General features: G+C 41.8%; 2 protein-coding genes across 5 annotated transcripts in view; both read right to left on the bottom strand.

Moving 5' to 3' along the window:
• Positions 1-108: 108 nt before the first annotated feature.
• LOC126586812 (uncharacterized) lies at positions 109-18048 on the bottom strand. The gene is made up of 2 exons (XM_050251760.1): positions 15063-18048; positions 109-496 (listed from the first exon to the last, which is right to left on the bottom strand). The coding sequence occupies exon 1, from the start codon at positions 17950-17952 to the stop codon at positions 16303-16305; it is 1650 nt and encodes a 549-aa protein (XP_050107717.1). The 5' UTR covers positions 17953-18048; the 3' UTR covers positions 109-496; positions 15063-16302.
• LOC126586808 (uncharacterized) overlaps positions 4803-23161 on the bottom strand; it is a 29065-nt gene continuing 10706 nt past the window's right edge. For all 4 annotated transcript variants that reach the window (XM_050251752.1, XM_050251754.1, XM_050251755.1 and 1 more), the window contains 8 exons: positions 10051-10136; positions 9850-9954; positions 8843-8920; positions 7438-7526; positions 7057-7205; positions 5508-5629; positions 5309-5416; positions 4803-4925 (listed from right to left, as the gene is read on the bottom strand). In XM_050251752.1, coding sequence (XP_050107709.1) covers positions 5386-5416; positions 5508-5629; positions 7057-7205; positions 7438-7526; positions 8843-8920; positions 9850-9954; positions 10051-10136 — 660 coding nt within the window. In that variant the 3' untranslated portion in view covers positions 4803-4925; positions 5309-5385. The remainder of the gene's footprint in view (positions 4926-5308; positions 5417-5507; positions 5630-7056; positions 7206-7437; positions 7527-8842; positions 8921-9849; positions 9955-10050; positions 10137-23161) is intronic.

The raw sequence follows: 23161 nt of genomic DNA, 5'->3' as shown, positions 1-23161 counted from the left end.
CACAAAACTTGAATGAAAGGTTTCAATATAACTACATAAGTTTGCCTGGGGATGAAATGCATTAAAATTGCCACCATATGCACGCAAATACAATGCAATTCAATTAACTAATTCTTTGGTTGGGCCAAATCACTCTAAAACACTTTTTTTGTTTCTAAATTTTTGCAAAAGAATTTTTTTTCTTACTGATCAAACAACAACAACAACAACAACAACAAAGCCTTTTCCCACTAAGTGGGGTCGGCTATATGAATCCTAGAACGCCATTGCGCTCGGTTTTGTGTCATGTCCTCCGTTAGATCCAAGTACTCTAAGTCTTTTCTTAGAGTCTCTTCCAAAGTTTTCCTAGGTCTTCCTCTACCCCTTCGGCCCTGAACCTCTGTCCCGTAGTCACATCTTCGAACCGGGGCGTCAGTAGGCCTTCTTTGCACATGTCCAAATCACCGGAACCGATTTTCTCTCATCTTTCCTTCAATTTCGGCTACTCCTACTTTACCTCGGATATCCTCATTCCCAATCTTATCATTTCTCGTGTGCCCACACATCCCACGAAGCATCCTCATCTCCGCTACACCCATTTTGTGTACGTGTTGATGCTTCACCGCCCAACATTCTGTGCCATACAACATCGCTGGCCTTATTGCCGTCCTATAAAATTTTCCCTTGAGCTTCAGTGGCCTACGACGGTCACACAATACGCCGGATGCACTCTTACACTTCGTCCATCCAGCTTGTATTCTATGGTTGAGATCTCCAACTAATTCTCCGTTCTCTTGCAAGATAGATCCTAGGTAGCGAAAACGGTCGCTTTTTGTGATATTCGCTAGATTGCTCCGGTCATTAGTGTGGATAAGTATATAAATGGATAGAGATAGGAAAGCAAACACAAGATGTATGTGATTCACCCAGATTGGCTACGTTCACGGAATAGAGGAGTTCTCATTAATTGTGAAGGGTTTACACAAGTACATAGGTTCAAGCTCTCCTTTAGTGAGTACAAGTGAATGATTTAGTACAAATGACATTAGGAAATATTGTGGGAGAATGATCTCGTAATCACGAAACTTCTAAGTATCGGAGTGTGGTATCGTCTTGACTTGCTTTATCTGTCTCATAGGTAGATGTGACATCTTCTCTGGAAGTACTCTTCCTCCATCCAGGGGTGGTATCTTTAACTGGTGGAGATGCACAAGGTAATGTATCAATTTCACTTGAAGCTTACTTGTAGTTTCAGGCTTGGTCAAGCGCGATACAAACCATGTAGTAGGAGTCCCCAAGTCGCCGAGCTAGGTGATCTGCTGAAAGAGGTGACAGACAAGGTAAGCAATCAGAGCTCCGGCTGATTGTTCACATTCTCCTTATCTTGCAGGCAGCATGAAGGATAAAGAGAAGAAAAATGAGAAGAGATGATATGGGATACTTTTGCTTTTGAAGAAGTACCTTTCCACAGGCTTATTCTTGAACTGAGCTAGAGGGTTTTCTGGTTTCCTCCAGAGTATAAGGCCGACTGAAGAATTTGAGGGTCAAAACAAGTCCATCAAATCTAGAGTATGTTCGACCCTGCTGATATGGGATACTTTTGCTTTTGACAGAGTAATGGATGTATCGGCACGTGTGCTGTTACGCTTGTCTCCACATGCTTCCTTGTATCCTTCTCACTTGCCCTATCTGTTCCTCAGGCAGATGCGGTATCTTCCCTGGGAGCATAAGATGTTGAAGATGAGTACTCGAGAGCAATGCTAGGTAAGTAATCAGGTAAGGGATTCCAAGCAGTCAGTTCCTGGCTGGAAGCTTGATTCCAAGTGCTGACTGATTGCTCTCTTTCTCCTTGTCTTGCAGGTAAGAACAAGGCCAAAGGAAAAGACAGGGAAAAAGCATGATATGGGATACTCTTGCTTTTAACCCTGATGATATGAGATATTCTTGCTCTAGTATAGCTTGTTTGCAGAGGTATTATCGGGGGGGGGGGGGGAAGAAAGCTGAATATTTCGAAAGGCTTCGTTGGGAGTGCCCTCTCAGATATGAGGAAGGGTTGAGCATTTTTGCAGGTCTGCCTGTCCGTTGGGGATGGAGGTCGACATATATAAGAGTCTCCCTAACAACAAGTAGTAATGCTATTCCTTTACCCTGCTTGGTCATAGCACGGTAGTGGGAGCTGCCAGCTTCACATGTTTTAACTCTGTCAGAGCACTTTGAAAAAGTGGTCTGTGGTATCTGGAAAGCTGATGTTGCGTGTGAAGATTACAGACAAGCTTTATCCAAGGAGATCCGGCTCTTGAAGTTGGGAAAGTGGTGCCTCTTCGGTTTTCGAACAAGCAATCCTATCGAGGATCTGGCTCTAGAGATTCGGAGAACGATGCCTCTTCGATTTTTGAGAAAGCAATCATGTTGGGGGTCTGGCTCTCGAGATTCGGAGAGCGGTGTCTCTTCGATTTTTGAGAAAGTAATCATGTTGGGAGTCTGGCTCTCGAGATTCGGAGGGCGGTGCCTCTTCAATTTTGGAGCAAGCAATCTTGTTGGGAGTGTTTTCTCGAATGTGAGTAAAGGTTGGGCATGTTTGCTAGTCTACCTTGCCACGAAGCACAGAGGTTGACACACAGGGACTTTCCAATTATCCAGTAATGGTACTGTTCCTTTACCCTCTTCGATTTTTGAGAAAGTAGTCATGTTGGGAGTCTGGCCCTCGAGATTCGGAGGACGGTGGATTTTGGAGCAAGCAATCTTGTTGGGAGTGTTTTCTCGAGTGTGAGTAAAGGTTGGGCATGTTTGTCTACCTTGCCACGAAGCACAGAGGTTGACACACCAGAAGTCTTCACCAGAAGTCTTCGACAGAATGCCCATAATTTCCGCAAAGCTGAGTGTGCGTGTGACAGGTGCTGACAAGGCTGGAAAAGTAGGTGCCTCTTCGATTTCTGAGATCGGCCCTCGTGGTCTCTAAGCAGCCCAGCTTTTGAGAAAGCGAGCGCCTCTTCGATTTCTGAGATTGGCCTTCGTGGTCTTTGAGCAGCCCAGCTTTTGAGAAAGCAAACGCCTCTTCGATTTCTGAGATCAACCCTCGTGGTCTCTGAGCAGCCCAGCTTTTGAGAAAGCAAACGCCTCTTCGATTTCTGAAGCTCCGTCGAGTGCAGATTTTTATAGGGGCTGGCATTAAGTTCTAAAGCACACTTGAAATCCACTAGTAGAAGCTCCATTCTTGCACTTCTAAGATCTTGATTTGTCTGACCTCTTCTCTCTTCAACACCTTTGAAAATGTCTGGCCCCTCCGACCGTCGTTTTGACTTGAACTTTGTTGAAGAGGCAGCCTCGCCTTCTCCAGACAACATATGGCGCCCATCCTTCATCTCCCCTACTGGTCCTCTTACCGTTGGGGATTCCGTAATGAAGAATGATATGACCGCTGCGGTGGTGGCCAGGAACCTTCTCACTCCCAAAGATAACAGACTACTTTCCAAACGGTCTGATGAGTTAGCTGTTAAGGATTCGCTGGCTCTCAGTGTTCAGTGTGCAGGTTCTGTGTCTAATATGGCCCAACGCCTATTTGCTCGAACCCGCCAAGTTGAATCATTGGCGGCTGAAGTGATGAGTCTCAAACAGGAGATTAGAGGGCTCAAGCATGAGAATAAACAGTTGCACCGGCTCGCACATGACTATGCTACAAACATGAAGAGGAAGCTTGACCAGATGAAGGAATCTGATGGTCAGGTTTTACTTGATCATCAGAGATTTGTGGGTTTGTTCCAAAGGCATTTATTGCCTTCATCTTCTGGGGCTGTACCGCGTAATGAAGCTCCAAATGATCAACCTCAGATGCCTCCTCCTTCTAGGGTTCTGTCCAGTACTGAGGCTCCGAATGATCCCCCTCCGGTGCCTTCTCTTTCTGGGGCTCTACCGACTGCTAAGACTTCTCCTAAGCAACCTTTGTGAAGGCTCCCTCTTGTTTGTTTATTTTGACTTATGTATATGTACATATTTGTAGCTTATCGGGAATATCAATAAATGAGCTTTCCTTCATTTCAACGTTTGTGTTAAATACACCAAAGCCTTCTCCGCTAAGTTCTTTGAATTTTCTTTTGTTGAAGCTTTGTGAGTGGAGCATGTAGGTTGAGGTAATTGCAAGTGGACAAGGCAGCATTCACTTCAAAGACACGGAGTATTGAAATTAGGGTAATCGATTGCTAAAACAGCCCCAAGCAAAACACTACTAACACACTGCTTGCCAATCTAATCAAATATTTGTGAACGATAAGCTCGTACGTAGGGCTGCAAGATTGATTGGAAATTCCAATCCAAACCAAAAATTTCCGTTCCAAGTCCAAACATTTCGAAATCCAAAAATTTTGGATGGCAATTGGAATTCACCTATCCAATCTGAAAGTCCGAAATTCCGATCTGAATTTTCTCAAACTTATTACTATAAAAAAGCCATGCATATTCTTATTTTATCATGTTTATTGTTATATTTGGATATGCTTTATTTTGTATTTGTATAATTAGAAATGAAGAGTAATCATATGTACTATTTTATTTTATCTAATATGATTTTATCTCATAACACACATGCAGCGGCCTACAAATATTGCAAAAATTCAGAAAAAATATTGAATGGTGGATACATAAAAGTTTGAAAATTTTCAAAGTCTTGCAAAATGCAAGAGATACGAATTATATTCCAAAAAGAAAAAACAACGTTATAATTTGATAATGTACAGGTAAATACACAGTTACCGAAATGGAAGAACCATATAACTATAGTATTTACAAACGCAATGAAGAGAATGTAATCAATAACAATTGAGTATGGAGAAAGGCCATACAGGATTGCGAAAGAAAGATATCAAGGACACAAGCGCTGCAACAATAGGAATTGGTCTGCTAGCTGATGAGAAAACTGCTTGATGAAAAAATGGAGGACTGGAAGATATATCCTGAAAATAAACATAACTGAACATGAACTATGGACCTACAGTACAAAATAAAAATGCAACCATCATATTTCAAATGAAGAAAGATATCTATCACAGATGCATATAGTTGGCAAATACACAGAATACTCTATAAAATAGGTAAAAGAACACACAAGATTTCGTTATACCGTTCATTGCTCATTTTACTTTTTAAAGCAAGCTAGAGGGTTGGTTTATTTTTTAAACTTGTACCGTACATCAAGAACTCACTTTTGAACAGAAACAGAACACATCTGCGCATCATCTAATATAATCCCAAAAAATTGTAACATGTGCAACTTTAAAAGTCTTTCAAACATAGCATGCAATCAAAATGTGTATTCAACAAGCTTATTTCCAAATACCTTAGAAAATTTAGAGAGCATGATGAAAAGGATATCTAAAACGGAACATATAGCCATCTGTAGACCTTCAATCTCTGTTAGATCAATGAGCCGGCTGAAATAAAGTCTCTGCAGAAAAATGCTCTCAAATTAGTGATTAGAACAAAAACAACAGCAGGTCATTACCAAATAAGATTAAAAGATACATAACATAACCCACCTCCAGTGCTTGGGTAGTTTACTATGGATGGACGAATCAGACAGTAACCTATCCAGGATGACTTCATCCAACTTTTCAGAGTATGATACTGATGTAATAATTTTTTTCATCACTTCTAGCACCTGAACCAGTAAAATAATGTAAAAATTGACCCTCCCACCGTAATCGACATTTACAACACCAAGTTTCATTTCAGAGACCTCAATAACTGAGTAAATAGAGTAGATTAACTAGCCTTGAGAAGCGACATTCAGGTGCAGAAAACAATGTTCAGTACCATGCATGCATGCATTGATGCACATTGCGGTTCCCTAACATGCACACATTGATGCAGACAGAATTTCAGATATGAATTCTTTTACAAGCTTGGCTATTGGGCTCACGTGTATCAGCTTAAAAATATGCTTTCAACTTGATTCTTTTATTCTTTTCTTTTCTTCGATAATAAACAGAACAACACTACTAGAATGAGGTGAAATTAGGACAACAGAGAACAAGTAATCCATTAAAGGTACACAAGTCCTATACCAGCTTGTTATCTACTCAACAGTTCTGGAACATTATTCAAACTACGGAACAAAAGGAGAGAAAATCATTCAAATTTCTCCGGAAATTGAAATTCCGGCTCATTGGAAGTTTGGAATGTAGGAGAGCAGAGATTGTTAATTGGCACATCAATGACAAATTATAACCAACTAAACGTAGATACAGAAAGCCAAAAGGAAGGTACTCAACCTAGTCATCCCCCTAAGAACCAATTCTTCCCCCATTCCCACAAGTAACCAAAGATCATGTAGAAAATAACTAACTTCGCTTGAAATATCATTCCAAGGACCTTAATTCAAACCTATAGCCACCACATTAAAGGCTCACATAGTGGCATCAATGTCAAATCGAACACGAACGGAAAAAGGCCAAAGAGATTATCTTCCCAATGGAAGTCTTTACAACCACCTCTTAACTAAGCCCCCTTCCTATATAACTGTACTCTCATTCATTTTTATTTGAAAGACTCATGAGTCATATGCCTCATACTCTTTAACTGGTTAAGTTACATCAATTAAAGAACAAATGCAGAAGGCATAAGAAAGACAAAAGGCTTCGCACTCATTAACCAAATACGTCACAGCATAACAAGATACAACAAATAGGATATCAAATGCATGCAGGGCAAATGGATTTGACCTCGTAAGGTCGTACCCAGTGCACAAGGCTCCCGCTTTACGCAGGGTCTAGGAGAGGTGAATGTCGGCTAGCCTTACCCCCATTTATGAAGAGGCTGCTCCCAAGTCTCGAACCCGAGACCTACCGCTCGTATGAACAAAAAAAAAAAAAAAAAAAAAAAAACTTGATTTGCCAAATTTCTTTTCATTTCTATAAATCTAAAGGAATTTCATAATGATAAAATTACTCTCTTGTCATTTCTTGGCGTTTGATGGTTCAAGGCTGATATAGGGAGGCAATCCAATTAATAGGACCAGCTCAGAATTTATGTTAGTTATACACAAACCAGAAGGCTGAACCCCATCAGTTTTCATCAAGGCTGTACCTTCAATGTTACTCTCCAAAGAGTATGCTTCACCTTGAATTTCCAGTATTCATGGTTAACAAGAACATACTGAATGGAGAAAACAATTAAATCCAGGACAGCATCATTTTTTAATCCTGTCTCCACGAGATGCAGGGTAAAGTCCAGCACTGCAACGTTTTAAAATCATCCATGTCAAAGCAGAAAGCTAAGATATAAGAATAAAACAAAAAACAAATTAAAAAAAAATCCAGTACTTCCTATTTTATTGTATGTATCAACATATTTTAGTACAAAACAAATCAAGATGGAACTAGATGATGTTATACCAGCAAAAGCACATAACATCAATGCAAGAATTAGCAAAACAGAAGATGGCAAAATGAATGATTTAACTTATACCTGATATAGTCAATGAGCAGCAACTATCATTCTGCTCACAGTCAATTAATAGCATCTTTGCCAGTTTCCCAGAAAGAAACCATGTTCCACTGGAAACAAAAATAAAATAAACAAAGTGATAGAAAATATTAGAACAAAAAAGGAAAGTGCAAAGCCGAAGAAGTGCCATAAAGAGAAATAAATGTATGAGATGGAAAAAATGTAAGAGATGGACAATTATAACACAACTGGAAACAAGTAGATAATTGTATACCTCAATTAACTTAAAGGTAAGAATGTGAACAATTAGAGCGCTCTCATGAAAATATGTACGAGATGGACAATTATAACAGGAAAACAATTTGGCCCGCAATATACAACAACAATAACAACAAAGCCTTTTCCCACTAAGTGTGGTCGGCTATATGAATCCCAGAACACCATTGCGCTCGGTTCTGTGTCATGTCTTCTATTAGATCCAAGTACTCTAAGTCTTTTCTTAGAGTCTCTTCCAAAGTTTTCCTAGGTCTTCCTCTACCCCTTCGGCCTTGGACCTCTATCTCGTAGTCGCATCTTCTAACCGGAGCATCAGTAGGCCTTCTTTGCACATGTCCAAACCACCGTAACCTATTTTCTCTCATCTTTCCTTCAATTTTGGCTACTCCTACTTTACCTCGGATATTCTCATTCCTAATCTTATCCTTTCTCGTATGCCCACACATCCAACGAAGCATCCTCATCTTCGCTACACCCATTTTATGTACGTGTTGATGCTTCACCGCCCAACATTCCGTGCCATATAGCATCGCCGGCCTTATTGCCGTCCTATAAAATTTTCCCTTGAGCTTCAGTGGCATACGGTGGTCACACAACACGCCGGATGCACTCTTCCACTTCATCCATCCAGCTTGTATTCTATGGTTGAGGTCTCAATCTAATTCTCCGTTCTTTTGCAAGATAGATCCTAGGTAGCGAAAGCGGTCGCTCTTTGGTACTTCCTGATCTCCGATCCTCACCCTTAACTCATTTTGGTCTCCATTCGCAGTGAACTTGCACTCCATATATTCTGTCTTTGATTGACTTAGGCGAAGACCTTTAGATTCCAACACTTCCTGAGTTTCATCTATCAACACTATATCGTCTAAGCCTAGATGTAACCCTACAGTTATGGGGAAACTTTCGGTTTGTCCTTCATGAGTTCTTACGGCAGTCTTTGCTCCATCATACATATCTTTTATAGTTTGGATATATGCTACTCGTACTCCTTTCTTCTCTAAAATCCTCCAAATGAGAAACTTAAATAAAGCTCCACTTTAGATAATTGTATACCTCAATTAACTTAAAGGTAGGAATGTAAACCGCACATTTTTATGCATGCATGATAACAGCAGAACAAAGAAAGCTAGTCTTTTCTCAAAGCATTCACCTTGATGGATCATTGTGGCCATTCCTGAAACCAAATATATTTGCTTTTAAGGCCACCTCAGACACACGAGAAGGGGAACTGCCACAGTGAATGCATGTTAGAAAAACAGGTTGTGCTCAGGTCCAGTCTATGCCAAAAACAATACAAGCAATAATTATAGGCTAATATAACACTCTGAAATTCAAGATATATTATTTATCCACAAAAAAAAAAGTTCAAAATACATTGTATAAAAGATTGGGCTGTTAAGGAAACAGAACTTTATTAATAATAATATCAAAGCAAAATTACAAGCACAGTGAACAAGTCCACCCAAAAAAGAACAAACCTACAACAATGAGCCGTATCAAACATGAGAATCATAACATCAACTCTATAACAGATCAAAAGTAACTCACACCCAATACATAGCCAACAACACATTTCCAGTTGAAGACAGCTTTGAGTAACAGTTGCTAATCAATTGCATGCGACAAGGCTAAAAATTTATATTGAGATTAACTTAAAATTTTAAATATTTAGAATTGTTTGCATACAATGGGGGTAAGGCTAGCCGACATTCACCTCTCCCAGACCCTGCGTAAAGCGGGAGCCTTGTGCACTGGGTACGACCTTTTTTTAGAATTGTTTGCATACAATGGACTATCAACTTGTTCAGTGTATTATTCTTTCATCATATCAATAAATATTAATGTTTTTGTTTTAGTAGAAAATGCATTCCTGTGTGTCATCTGCATTTCCTCCTGGTGGAGAGGATATCAAAGGGGGAGGAGGAGGTTTGGATTGGAACTTGGGTGTGGAGTTAACGGCTCTGTACCACTGGAGCTACAAGTCCCCATCATATCCCTAGTTCTTTCAGTTTTACTTATTGCTATAATTTTACGAAATGAAGGCTTTAAATAATAGCATAAAGACTTTGAAACTTTCAAAACTTAATTTCATAATACCCTGATTAAAAAGACACACAGATACAGAAGAACTCAAAAGACAATAGGGGATAAAGTTACCATCTTAACATCTTTGCCAAGATATTTATACCCACGGACATCAGAGCGGCACCGTCCGAAGTAGGAGATAATTTTCTGACCAAAGTGCAAATGACCTCAACCAACCTGGATGGTAAAACAAGAATTGCCTATTACAAGACATGATAATATAGGCAAGAAAGAGGAAACACACAAGCACAAACAAAAAGGTTGCTTAATTACCGCATATTACTTTCTGTCTGCCCATTCATGCCCGTTGATTGGAAATGTGATGAGTTCCCAATGTCCATCAGAGCAAAACATACAGCCTAAATAAAACACCAATATTAAAAACTTGGTAAAGTAGAGATGGTTACAGAGATGGTAAGAAATTAAGAGAGGAGAGAGGAGAGGGGAAGGAAACAAGGCAAGGTTAGGATCAATTACAGCTAAACTATTCTCTGTCCACTCTAAACAGCACAAGAATTCAGAAGTTGGTGTTTTAACAGTGGAGGCTGATAAAATGTTATCATATTTATGGCAACCCAAGAGAAAACTATTTCAATATTCTGACTGCATCCACATTTGTTTAAAACAGCTTAATCAAGATTATTAACAAATGCTTTAAAATGCGAAGGCATTGACAAGGCCTTAGCCTTGACACGTTGAGGCATAACCCTTTGAAAACTTGAACTATAATAACAACAACAACAACAACAACAACAAAGCCTTTTCCCACTAAGTGGGGTCGGCTATATGAATCCTAGAACGCCATTGCGCTCGGTTTTGTGTCATGTCCTCCGTTAGATCCAAGTACTCAAGTATTTTCTTAGGGTCTCTTCCAAAGTTTTCCTAGGTCTTCCTCTACCCCTTCGGCCCTGAACCTCTGTCCCGTAGTCACATTTTCGAACCGGAGCGTCAGTAGGCCTTCTTTGCACATGTCCAAACCACCGGAACCGATTTTCTCTCATATTTCCTTCAATTTTGGCTACTCCTACTTTACCTCGGATATCCTCATTCCCAATCTTATCCTTTCTCGTGTGCCCATACATCCCACAAAGCATCCTCATCTCCGCTACACCCATTTTGTGTACGTGTTGATGCTTCACCGCCCAACATTCTGTGTCATACAACATCGCTGGCCTTATTGCCATCCTATAAAATTTTCCCTTGAGCTTCAGTGGCCTACGACGGTCACACAACACGCCGGATGCACTCTTACACTTCATCCATCCAGCTTGTATTCTTCTGTTGAGATCTCCATCTAATTCTCCGTTCTCTTGCAAGATAGATCCTAGGTAGCGAAAACGGTCACTTTTTGTGATCTTCGCTAGATTGCTCCGGTCATTAGTGTGGATAAGTATATAAATGGATAGAGATAGGAAAGCAAACACAAGATGTACGTGGTTCACCCAGATTGGCTACGTCCACGGAATAGAGGAGTTCTCATTAATTGTGAAGGGTTTACACAAGTACATAGGTTCAAGCTCTCCTTTAGTGAGTACAAGTGAATGATTTAGTACAAATGACATTAGGAAATATTGTGGGAGAATGATCTCGTAACCACGAAACTTCTAAGTACCGGAGTGTGGTATCGTCTTGACTTGCCTTATCTGTCTCATAGGTAGATGTGGCATCTTCTCTGGAAGTACTCTTCCTCCATCCAGGGGTGGTATCTGTAACTGGTGGAGATGCACAAGGTAATGTATCAATTTCACTTGAAGCTTACTTGTAGTTTCAGGCTTGGTCAAGCGCGATACAAACCATGTAGTAGGAGTCCCCCAAGTCGCCGAGCTAGGGGATCTGCTGAAAGAGGTGACAGACAAGGTAAGCAATCAGAGCTCCGGCTGATTGTTCACATTCTCCCTATCTTGCAGGCAGCATGAAGGATAAAGAGAAGAAAAATGAGAAGAGATGATATGGGATACTTTTTCTTTTGAAGAAGTAACTTTCCACAGGCTTATTCTTGAACTGGGCTGGAGGGTTTTCTGGTTTCCTCCAGAGTATAAAGCCGACTGAAGAATTTGAGGGTCAAAACAAGTCCATCAAATCTAGAGTACGTTCGACCCTGCTGATATGGGATACTTTTGCTTTTGACAGAGTAGTGGATGTATCGGCACGTGTGCTGTTACGCTTGTCTCCACATGCTTCCTTGTATCCTTCTCACTTGCCCTATATGTTCCTCAGGCAGATGTGGTATCTTCCCTGGAAGCATAAGATGTTGAAGATGAGTACTCGAGAGCAATGCCAGGTAAGTAATCAGGTAAGGGGTTCCAGGCAGTCAGTTCCTGGCTGGAAGCTTGATTCCAAGTGCTGACTGATTGCTCTCTTTCTCCTTGTCTTGCAGGTAAGAACAAGGCCAAAGGAAAAGACAGGGAAAAAGCATGATATGGGATACTCTTGCTTTTAACCCTAATGATATGAGATATTCTTGCTCTAGTATAGCTTGTTTACAGAGGTATTATCGGGGGGAAAGAAAGCTGAATATTTCGAAAGGCTTCGTTGGGAGTGCCCTCTCAGATAAAAGGAAGGGTTGAGCATTTTGCAAGTCTGCCTGTCCGTTGGGGATGGAGGTCGACATATATAGGAGTCTCCCTAACATCAAGTAATAATGCTATTCCTTTACCCTGCTTGGTCATAGCACGGTAGTGGGAGCTGCCAGCTTCACATGTTTTAACTCTGTCAGAGCACTTTGAAAAAGTGGTCTGTGGTATCTGGAAAGCTGATGTTGCGTGTGAAGATTACAGACAAGCTTTATCCAAGGAGATCCAGCTCTTGAAGTTGGAAAAGTGGTGCCTCTTCGGTTTTCGAACAAGCAATCCTGTCGGGGATCTGACTCTCGAGATTCGGAGAACGATGCCTCTTCGATTTTTGAGAAAGCAATCCTGCTGGGGGTCTGGCTCTCGAGATTCGGAGAGCGGTGTCTTTTTGATTTTTGAGAAAGTAATCATGTTGTGAGTCTAGCTCTCGAGATTCGGAGGGCGGTGCCTCTTCGATTTTGGAGCAGGCAATCTTGTTGGGAGTGTTTTCTCGAATGTGAGTAAAGGTTGGGCATGTTTGATAGTCTACCTTGCCACGAAGCACAGAGGTTGACACACAGGGACTTTCCAATTATCCAGCAGTGGTACTGTTCCTTTACCCTCTCTTCGATTTTTGAGAAAGTAATCATGTTGGGAGTCTGGCTCTCGAGATTCGGAGGGCGGTGCCTCTTCGATTTTGGAGCAAGCAATCTTGTTGGGAGTGTTTTCTCGAATGTGAGTAAAGGTTGGGCATGTTTGCTAGTCTACCTTGCCACGAAGCACAAAGGTTGACACACAGGGACTTTCCAATTATCCAGCAGTGGTACTGTTCCTTTACCCTTGTGGGTAATAATATGGTAGCTAGACCTTCAAAATTTATGTGTCTAAACTTTGTTAGTGTTGTTTCTTTGCTATTCTTTTACCCTTCTTGGTCAGAGCGATGTAGTGAAAGCTGCAAGCTTCACGTGTCTCAACTTTGTCAGAGAATTGGCAAAGTTATCTGTGGTACCCATGAGCTACTGTTGCGTGTGGGAAGTGGGCGATTGAACAGTACGATTCATGTGCTTTCTACTTCTCCAGAAATCTTCGACAGAATGCCCATAATTTCCGCAAAGCTGAGGGTGCGTGTGACAGGTGCTGACAAGGCTGGAAAAGTAGGTGCCTCTTCGATTTCTGAGATCGGCCCTCGTGGTCTCTGAGCAGCCCAGCTTTTGAGAAAGCAAGCCTCTTCGATTTCTGAGATCGGCCTTCGTGGTCTTTAAGCAGCCCAGCTTTTGAGAAAGCCAACGCCTCTTCGATTTCTGAGATCAACCCTCGTGGTCTCTGAGCAGCCCAGCTTTTGAGAAAGCAAACGCCTCTTCGATTTCTGAGCAGGTGCCTCTTCGATTTCTGAAGCTTCGTCGAGTGCAGATTTTTATAGGGGGTGACATTAAGTTCCAAAGCACACTTGAATATCCACCAGTAGAAGCTCGATTCTTACACTTCTAAGATCTTGATTTGTCCAACCTCTTCTCTCTTCAACACCTTTGAAAATGTCTGACCCCTCCGACCGTCGTTTTGACTTGAACCTTGTTGAAGAGGCAGCCCCGCCTTCTCCAGACAACATATGGCGCCCATCCTTCGTCTCCCCTACTGGTCCTCTTACCGTTGGGGATTCCGTGATGAAGAATGATATGACCGCTGCGGTAGTGGCCAGGAACCTTCTCACTCCCAAAGATAACAGACTACTTTCCAAACGGTCTGATGAGTTGGCTGTTAAAGATTCTCTGGCTCTCAGTGTTCAGTGTGCAGGTTCTGTGTCTAATATGGCCCAACGCCTATTTGCTCGAACCCGCCAAGTTGAATCATTGGCGGCTGAAGTGATGAGTCTCAAACAGGAGATTAGAGGGCTCAAGCATGAGAATAAACAGTTGCACCGGCTCGCACATGACTATGCTACAAACATGAAGAGGAAGCTTGACTAGATGAAGGAATCTGATGGTCAAGTTTTACTTGATCATCAGAGATTTGTGGGTTTGTTCTAAAGGCATTTATTGCCTTCGTCTTCTGGGGCTGTACCGCGTAATGAAGCTCCAAATGATCAACCTCTGATGCCTCCTCATTCTAGGGTTCTGTCCAGTACTTAGGCTCCGAATGATCCCCCTCCGGTGCCTTCTCTTTCTGGGGCTCTACCGACTGCTGAGACTTCTCCTAAACAACCTTTGTGAAGGCTCCCTCTTGTTTGTTTATTTTGACTCAAGTATATGTACATATTTGTAACTGATCGGGGATATCAATAAATAAGCTTTCCTTCATTTCCGCGTATTGTGTTAAATACACCAAAGCCTTCTTCGCTAAGTTCTTTGAATTTTCTTTTGTTGAAGCTTGTATGTTGAAGCTTTGTGAGTGGAGTATGTAGGTTGAGGTAGTGTTCCCTTAATTTCCCGAGTGAGGAAAACTTCTCGGTTGGAGACTTGGAAAATCCAAGTCACTGAGTGGGATCGGCTATATGAATCTTAGAACGCCATTGTGTTCTGTCCTGTGTCATGTCCTCCGTTAGATCCAAGTACTCTAAGTCTTTTCTTAGGGTCTCTTCCAAAGTTTTCCTAGGTCTTCCTCTACCCCTTCGGCCCTGAACCTCTATCCCATAGTCGCATCTTCTAATCGGAGCATCAGTAGGCCTTCTTTGCACATGTCCAAACCACCGTAACCGATTTTCTCTCATCTTTCCTTCAATTTCGGCTACTCATACTTTACCCCGGATATCCTCATTCCTAATCTTATCTTTTCTCGTGTGCCCACACATCCAACGAAGCATCCTCATCTCTGGTACACCCATTTTGTGTACGTGTTGATGCTTCACCGCCCAACATTCTGTGCCATACAGCATCGCCGGCCTTATAGCCGTCCTATAAAATTTTCCCTTGAGCTTCAGTGGCATACGGCGGTCACACAACACGCCGGATGCACTCTTCCACTTCATCCATCCAGCTTATATTCTATGGTTGAGATCTCCATTTAATTCTCCGTTATTTTGCAAGATAGATCCTAGGTAACGAAAACGGTCGCTCTTTGGTATTTCTTGATCTCCGATCCTCACCCCTAACTCGTTTTGGCCTCCATTTGCACTGAACTTGCACTCCATATATTTTGTCTTTGATCGGCTTAGGCGAAGACCTTTAGATTCCAACACTTCTCTCCAAAGGTTAAGCTTTTCATTTACCCCTTCCTGAGTTTTATCTATCAACACTATATCGTCTGCGAAAAGCATACACCAAGGAATATCATCTTGAATATGTCATGTTAACTCATCCATTACCGACGCAAAAAGGTAAGGACTTAAGGATGAGCCTTGATGTAATCCTACAATTATGGGAAAGCTTTCGGTTTGTCCTTCATGAGTTCTTACGGCAGTCTTTGCTCCTTCATACATATCCTGTATAGCTTGGATATATGCTACTCGTACTCCTTTCTTCTCTAAAATCCTCCAAAGAATGTCTCTTGGGACCCTATCATACGCTTTTTCCAAATCTATAAAGACCATGTGTAAATCCTTTTTCCCATCTCTATATCTTTCCATCAATCTTCGTAAGAGATAGATTGCCTCCATGGTTGAGCGCCCTGGCATGAACCCGAATTGGTTGTCCGAAACCCATGTCTCTTGCCTCAATCTATGCTCAATGACTCTCTCCCAGAGCTTCATTGTATGACTCATTAGCTTAATACCCCTATAGTTCATGCAATTTTGCACATCGCCCTTATTCTTGTAGATAGGCACCAAAGTGCTCGTTCGCCACTCATTTGGCATCTTCTTCGTTTTCAAAATCCTATTGAAAAGGTCAGTGAGCCATGTTATACCTGTCTCTCCCAAAACTTTCCACACTTCGATTGGTATATCGTCTGGGCCTACTGCTTTTCTATGCTTCATCTTCTTCAAAGCTACAACCACTTCTTCCTTCCGGATTCTACGATAAAAAGAGTAGTTTCTACACTCTTCTTAGTTACTCAACTCCCCTAAAGAAGCACTCCTTTCATGTCCTTCATTGAAAAGATTATGAAAATAACCTTTCCATCTGTCTTTAACCGCGTTCTCTGTAGCAAGAACCTTTCCATCCTCATCCTTGATGCACCTCACTTGGTTTAGGTCTTTTGTCTTCTTTTCCCTTGCTCTAGCTAGTTTATAGATATCCAACTCTCCTTCTTTGGTATCTAGTCGCTTATACATATCGTCATAAGCCGCTAACTTAGCTTCTCTCATAGCTTTCTTCGCCTCTTGCTTCGCTTTTCTATACCTTTCACCATTTTCATCGGTCCTATCCTTGTATAAGGCTTTACAACATTCCTTCTTAGCCTTCACCTTTGTTTGTACCTCCTCATTCCACCACCAAGATTCCTTTTGGTGTGGGGCAAAGCCCTTGGACTCTCCTAATACCTCTTTTGCTACTTTTCCGATACAACTAGCCATGGAATCCCACATTTGGTTAGCTTCCCCCTCTCTATCCCACACATACTGGGTGATTACTTTTTCTTTGAAAATAGCTTGTTTTTCTTCTTTTAGATTCCACCATCTAGTCCTTGGGCACTTCCAAGTCTTGTTCTTTTTTCTCACTCTTTTGATATGTACATCCATCACCAACAAGCGATGTTGATTAGCCACGCTCTCTCCTGGTATAACTTTGCAATCCTTACAAGTTATACGATCCCCTTTCCTCATTAGAAGAAAATCTATTTGTGTTTTTGACGACCCACTCTTGTAGGTGATCACATGTTCTTCTCTCTTCTTAAAGAATGTGTTGGCTAAGAAGAGATCATATGCCATTGCAAAATCCAAGATAGCTTCCCCATCCTCATTTCTCTCCCCAAAACCATGGCCACCATGAAAACCTCCATAGTTGCCTGTCTCCCTGCCCACGTGTCCATTTAAATCTCCTCCTATAAATAACTTCTCCGTCTGAGCAATTCCCTGCACCAAGTCTCCAAGGTCTTCCCAAAATTTCTCCTTCGAACTCGTATCCAACCCTACTTGAGGTGCGTACACACTAATCACATTGATAAGTTCTTGTCCTATTACAATCTTGATTGCCATGATTCTATCTCCTACCCTCTTGACATCTACAACATCTTGTGTCAAGGTCTTGTCCACGATGATGCCAACACCGTTTCTCGCTCTATTTGTGCCCGAATACCATAGTTTAAACCCTGAGTTTTCTAGATCCTTTGCCTTACGACCAACCCACTTAGTTTCTTGTAGGCACATAATATTTATCCTTCTCCTCACCATAACTTCTACTACTTCCATAGATTTTCCCGTCAAGGTTCCTATATTCCACGTTCCTAATCGCATTTTGCTCTCTTGAACTCTACCCTTCTGTCCTAGCTTCTTCACCCTTCCCCGTCTAATAGGATCAAAGTACTTCTTTTGTGTGTCCCGTGTAAAGTTGATAGGAGCATATGCTCCCAAACAACTTTGAGTGGAGTCGTTCGAAAAGAAGTTTCTATAGCCCCCTTGCTCATTTAACACTGCATCCGGGTGCCGATGGAGATGCAGCGACCCTTGCTCACTTATCACTGTGCTCGGGCCACACAGCGCGCCACTTACGGGTGACACCCTAGCTTTAGCGCGATTTCGTTCTGGATTCATTTTCATAAGGATTCGACGTAATCATGGAGTGCCGGATGTCGACTACCTGACGCCCTCCCCCTCCTCCTTTATCCGGGCTTGGGACCGGCAATGTAAGATAAACTTACACGGCGAAGTTGTTGAACTATAATAACAAAAATATAAAAAAAAATTACCAACTGTCATTCAACCATTAAACATATAATTCAACCAGACCATCAAACTTGAATAGGAAATCCAAACAAGCATAATCAAAAGGCAATTCCAATAAGGGAAAATCCAATTCACTCATTCTAGTCTTCTTCGTCATCATAACAACGATCACCATGCAAAGTACCACCAAGTTATTGGAGTAAAAAGGCGGTTTCTGAACCTTTTACTGTTAGTACCTTAAACTATGTCTTTTTGGGCATGTTTTATTTTGTTTTAAAGTGTCATTTTATCCCAAAAGTCGTAAACCTTAACGAAAAGTGTATGCCTCAGCCAATTAGCATATGCCAAATCGAATAAATGCTAAAAAAGGATGAAAACCATAAAGACTCCAGCAATTAATGATGAAAACCATACTGTCACAGCCCGTCCCGGGGTTTTATTTATCGAGAACGTGAAATGACGGGATTACCCTTGACGGTTACTAAGGTATGTGTGTGTGACCTATTAATTGGACTAATTACACATATTCCATAAGCTTTTGGAAAATTATTTAAGTTAGATTAAAATTTGGGTTGTAAATTTGTGTGGTTAGGGAATGAAGTAGTGATTTGTTTTTGAGTGGACCACACAACACACACACTGGACAACCCTCTCCTTTCCCCTGTGCTCTCTCTCTCTCCTCTCCGTTTTAGTCTCACTCTCTCCCTCTCGAACTGTATGGACCAAAGCACAAAACCCTCAAAACGTCGCGGATCGACGCCAAAAAGGTAAGGTTCTTCATCCTTTCGACCTCCTGAGTTGAATGGTACAATTTTTAGAACGTAGAACCCTCGAAATCACGTTGAAAACCCGAGGTCCGATTTGAGTACTGTTCATGCATTCGTGATGTGTTGATTTTCAGGGAATTCTAAGCTTATAGTGAGCTTAGTGAGGTCCTAAGGAAGCTCGGAGTACTTAGTTTGAAGGTTTTGGACGTCGGGATCGTTGAGTTCGAAGCTGGCCGGTTTTCTTGGAATTTCTCCGATGAGATTTCATAGTTTTTAGAGCCTTAAAGTAGTGTAACGTGAATCTACATGCTTAGGGCTTCATTTTGATATAAAATACGTGAAAAATTGTTGAGAAATGACGGAAAACAAGGAGATTGAAAAATCTCCAGATTTCCGGCCACCGAAAAAACCAGTCCGGCGAGCCCAAGGTAGGAGACGCGCGTGGGGGCGCGTAGACCTGTGCCCATGCTGGCGCGTGCAGCCTCAGAATTTTTTTCTAAAAATACCTCGACGTTCGTGACGTCGAGTAGGTCACTGTGGTATATTCATATACCCAAATTGAGCACGGTATGAGAAGTTATTACGAATTGTCAGTTATGTGCTTTAATTAACGTTTTTATAGTTGTTTCGCATATAGGTGATACCTATCTCGAGGACGAGTGCATCCAGGGACGTCACGGGGGTTATGACCCTTCGACTTATCAGTGAGTGGGCAATATTTCTGTTTATACCTATATACTATTGATATTTTTCCCAGAAATTGAGTTTAAATGAAAATACGTTTTAAAATGCCATGCATGCATATTATGAAATATATGAATTGATAATTGATGCATATATATATATATATATATATATATGTGAATTGGTGTTGTGGACGCACAGGTAAGTATCAGGTGAGTTTTATGTTATTCATGTGAATCATTGATGATGTGAATCGTGTTGAGAGCTCATAACCTGCACCTCTGGTGTTAGTGCTTATATTATTCACCGCACCGCATGCTCACCTTGGATCCAAGTAGGAGCATGTCGTACAGACCATGAAAGGGTTCCGACATGTTAGTCGTATAGATCACTAGAGGTGGCTCCGACTGGTAGGTGATCTTAGATTATGCACGCAGATGATTGATGAGAGTAGCACTAGAGCGTATTAGTACACCATTCTTGTCGTACAGACTACTTCAGGTAGTTCCGATTTATGTGCAAAGTAGTGCCGTATAGGTCACCGTGGTGACTCCGGTTGGTTTGGGATAATGAGCTATGGAATTAACCGTACAGGACCAACTGCAGGGTCTCCGGTTGATTCATTATGTCATCTGTGATATCGATGCATCCATATTCTATTATTGACATTTATAGCATGGCATATTTTCTGGATTTGATAAAGATTGATGATTTGAGATATATGAGGATTTATATACTATTATGTTATTTTCTGGGAAAGTATACAGGTTTTACAGTGAGGGGTTAGAATTGTTTTGAGGAAATGTTTTCGAAAAGCCTTGGTTTTATTGACCCACTCAATTTTGTTTTGCGCCCCTCCAGGTTCTAGTTAGCAGTTGGTGGCTCACGAGTTTTTCTTCGGCGTTCTGACAAACTTTCTGCATGTAGGACTCACATGCGGGTGTTGTAATTTAATTATAGTCCTACTTGACTGCACCTAGTATTTATGCTTTGAACTTGTGTATTGCACACTTAAACTCACTCTAGCATGTTAGTTGGATATTATTGCTAGTAGTTGGTTTTTTATTCCTTCGTATTTCTCATATCTTTTGTTTCCGCATCGCACTTTTGGTTACGTCACGCTCACGTGACGGCCAGCACGCCTTGATTCTAGGATCGGGGTGTGTCAGTTTGGTATTAGAGCCTAGGTTGCAGTCCTGTATAAATTGTTAATGTTCTAATGATCTTTTGGTGTTTTCTGTCAGAACTATGCCGCCTTGTAGGGAAGCACGTCGTGCTGCTGAGTCTAATTTCCCTGATATAACTCAATTAGGGGAAGCGATGGCCCATGCCTTCCAGAATGCAATCCATCCTCCTCCTCCTCCTCCTCAGAGAACACCCCTGGAGACTATGTACAACATGAAATTGGACCGTTTCATGGGTAATGAGGGTCATAAAGGGGCAGAAAAATGGTTAGACCATATTGAGAAGACTTTCCAGGTGATGCAGAGTCAAGGGAATCTTCCTGCTAATAGATGGGTGGAGACCACTACTTGATTTTTAGGACGAGAGCCAGCAACTTGGTGGGTTAATCAGACTAAGTTTATGTCACCTGAGATGGCAGCTGACTGGGAAGTATTCAAAGAGCATTTTATGAAAAGATTTGTTCCTCCGGAGTACATTGATCGTAAGAAGCAGGAGTTTACTCATCTGAAGCAAAAGGATATGTCGGCGCATGAGTATTACAGGAAATTTACCGACTTGTCTCGTTATGATCCTGATACAGCTGGTAATCAGGCAAAGATGCTTCGCCGTTTTAAGCTGGGAACTAAAAAGAAATGGCGGACTTTTGCTAGTGCACTTCCTTGCACCGATTATCATATGTTTTCTGAGATTTTGGTTCGGATGGAGGATTCCAACAACCTTCCTAGTAACAGTGAGGATGATGAAGATAAGAATGCTAATCAGAAGAAAGAGGATAGGGGTAAAGGTATCTCCACTCAGGGACCCCGTAAGACACAGAATTTCAAGAGAAGTGGAGCGAGCTCGAGTTCTTCCAGTGGAGGATTTAGTGTCACAGGCCCGAGGAGAAATGGAAGATTTGTTGGTGGACCCAGGTTTCAGAGACAGAGAGATTTTGGTGGTACTGGTGGTTCTGGTGCTCCGTTGTGCCGCAGTTGTAATTTCAGACATCATGGAGAGTGTAGGAGAAGTGGTGGTGCTTGCTACACTTGTGGACATATGGGTCATAGGGTTGCCCAGTGTCCCCAAAGTCAGCAGAGATCTTAGCAGTATACTATGCCACCTCCAGCGCCGATTCAGCAGAACTTTGGATCAGGCAGTTATGGTCAGATGGGTCGTGGTGGTGCTTACCACTACCAGGGTGATACTGCTCCCTATACTCCCGGACAGTATCAGTATTCCCAGGATCCTTATTCTCAGACTGGGTATTCCCAAGACCCTGGAGGTTATACTTCTTATTCTTCCATGCCAACTAGTGGATCTCAGTGGCATCAAGGAGGTCAGCCCCGACAGGGAGAGGTTGCTACTAGCAGCGCAGGACCGCCTAGGCAGTCTAGCCAGTCAGGACAGGGACGTACTTCTCAGGGGCGAGGTAACCAAGGCAACAAAGGTTGTGGTGGACGACAGCAAGCTCAGGGACATGTTAATCACATCTCACTGCAAGATGCTCAGAATCATCCGGACTTGATTATGGGTACGTTAAATATCCTTGGTCACTTTGCTAGAGTTTTGATTGATTGTGGTGCTACACATTCTGTGATTTCTCATACGTTTGCTCAAATGACTCAACCTCACCCTACACCTCTAGGATTTGATTTAGAGTTTGCTATGCCTAGAGGGGACAAATGTTACGTTGATAGTGTTTACCCAGGGTGTCCAGTGATGGTAGATGGTGTAGTTATGCCAGCTAATCTTATCCCGTTAGATATTGTGGATTTTGATGTGATTTTAGGGGCAGATTGGTTGCATTATAATCGTGCCCATATAGATTGTTACGGGAAATCTGTTACTTTTCATCGTCCTGGATTACTAGAGGTTACTTTTGTAGGTGAAAGCAGTGGGGTGAGACATGGTGTTATCTCTGCCATGAGAGCAAAGAAGTTATCGAAAGGTTGTCAAGGATACTTAGCACATGTGGTGTTAAATGATGTTGTTCCTAGCAGTGTGGAGGAAGTTGGAGTAGTCAGGCACTATCCTGATGTGTTCCCAGATGATTTGCCTGGATTGCCGCCAGATAGAGATGTGGAGTTTTCTATTGATTTGCTTCCAGGTACGGATCCTATATCTTTGACTCCATATAGAATGGCTCCAGCTGAATTGAGAGAGTTGAAAATTCAGTTACAGGAATTAACTGATAAAGGTTTCATTCAACCTAGTACTTCACCTTGGGGAGTTCCAGTGTTGTTTATGAGAAAGAAAGATGGAACTTTGAGATTATGTATTGATTACAGGCAATTGAATCGGGTAACGATTAAAAACCGTTATCCCTTGCCTCGTATCGATGATTTGTTTGATCAGCTTAAAGGTGCATGTGTGTTCTCTAAGATTGATTTGAGATCTGGTTATTATCAGTTGAAGATTAAAGATGCTGATGTACCTAAGACGGCTTTCAGAACCCGTTATGGACATTA

Source organism: Malus sylvestris, chromosome 10 (genome assembly GCF_916048215.2).
Source record: "Malus sylvestris chromosome 10, drMalSylv7.2, whole genome shotgun sequence".
Classification (NCBI taxonomy): domain Eukaryota; kingdom Viridiplantae; phylum Streptophyta; class Magnoliopsida; order Rosales; family Rosaceae; genus Malus; species Malus sylvestris.
Note: the sequence above shows the minus strand (reverse complement) of the source record. Positions and strands in the feature narration are given on the sequence as shown.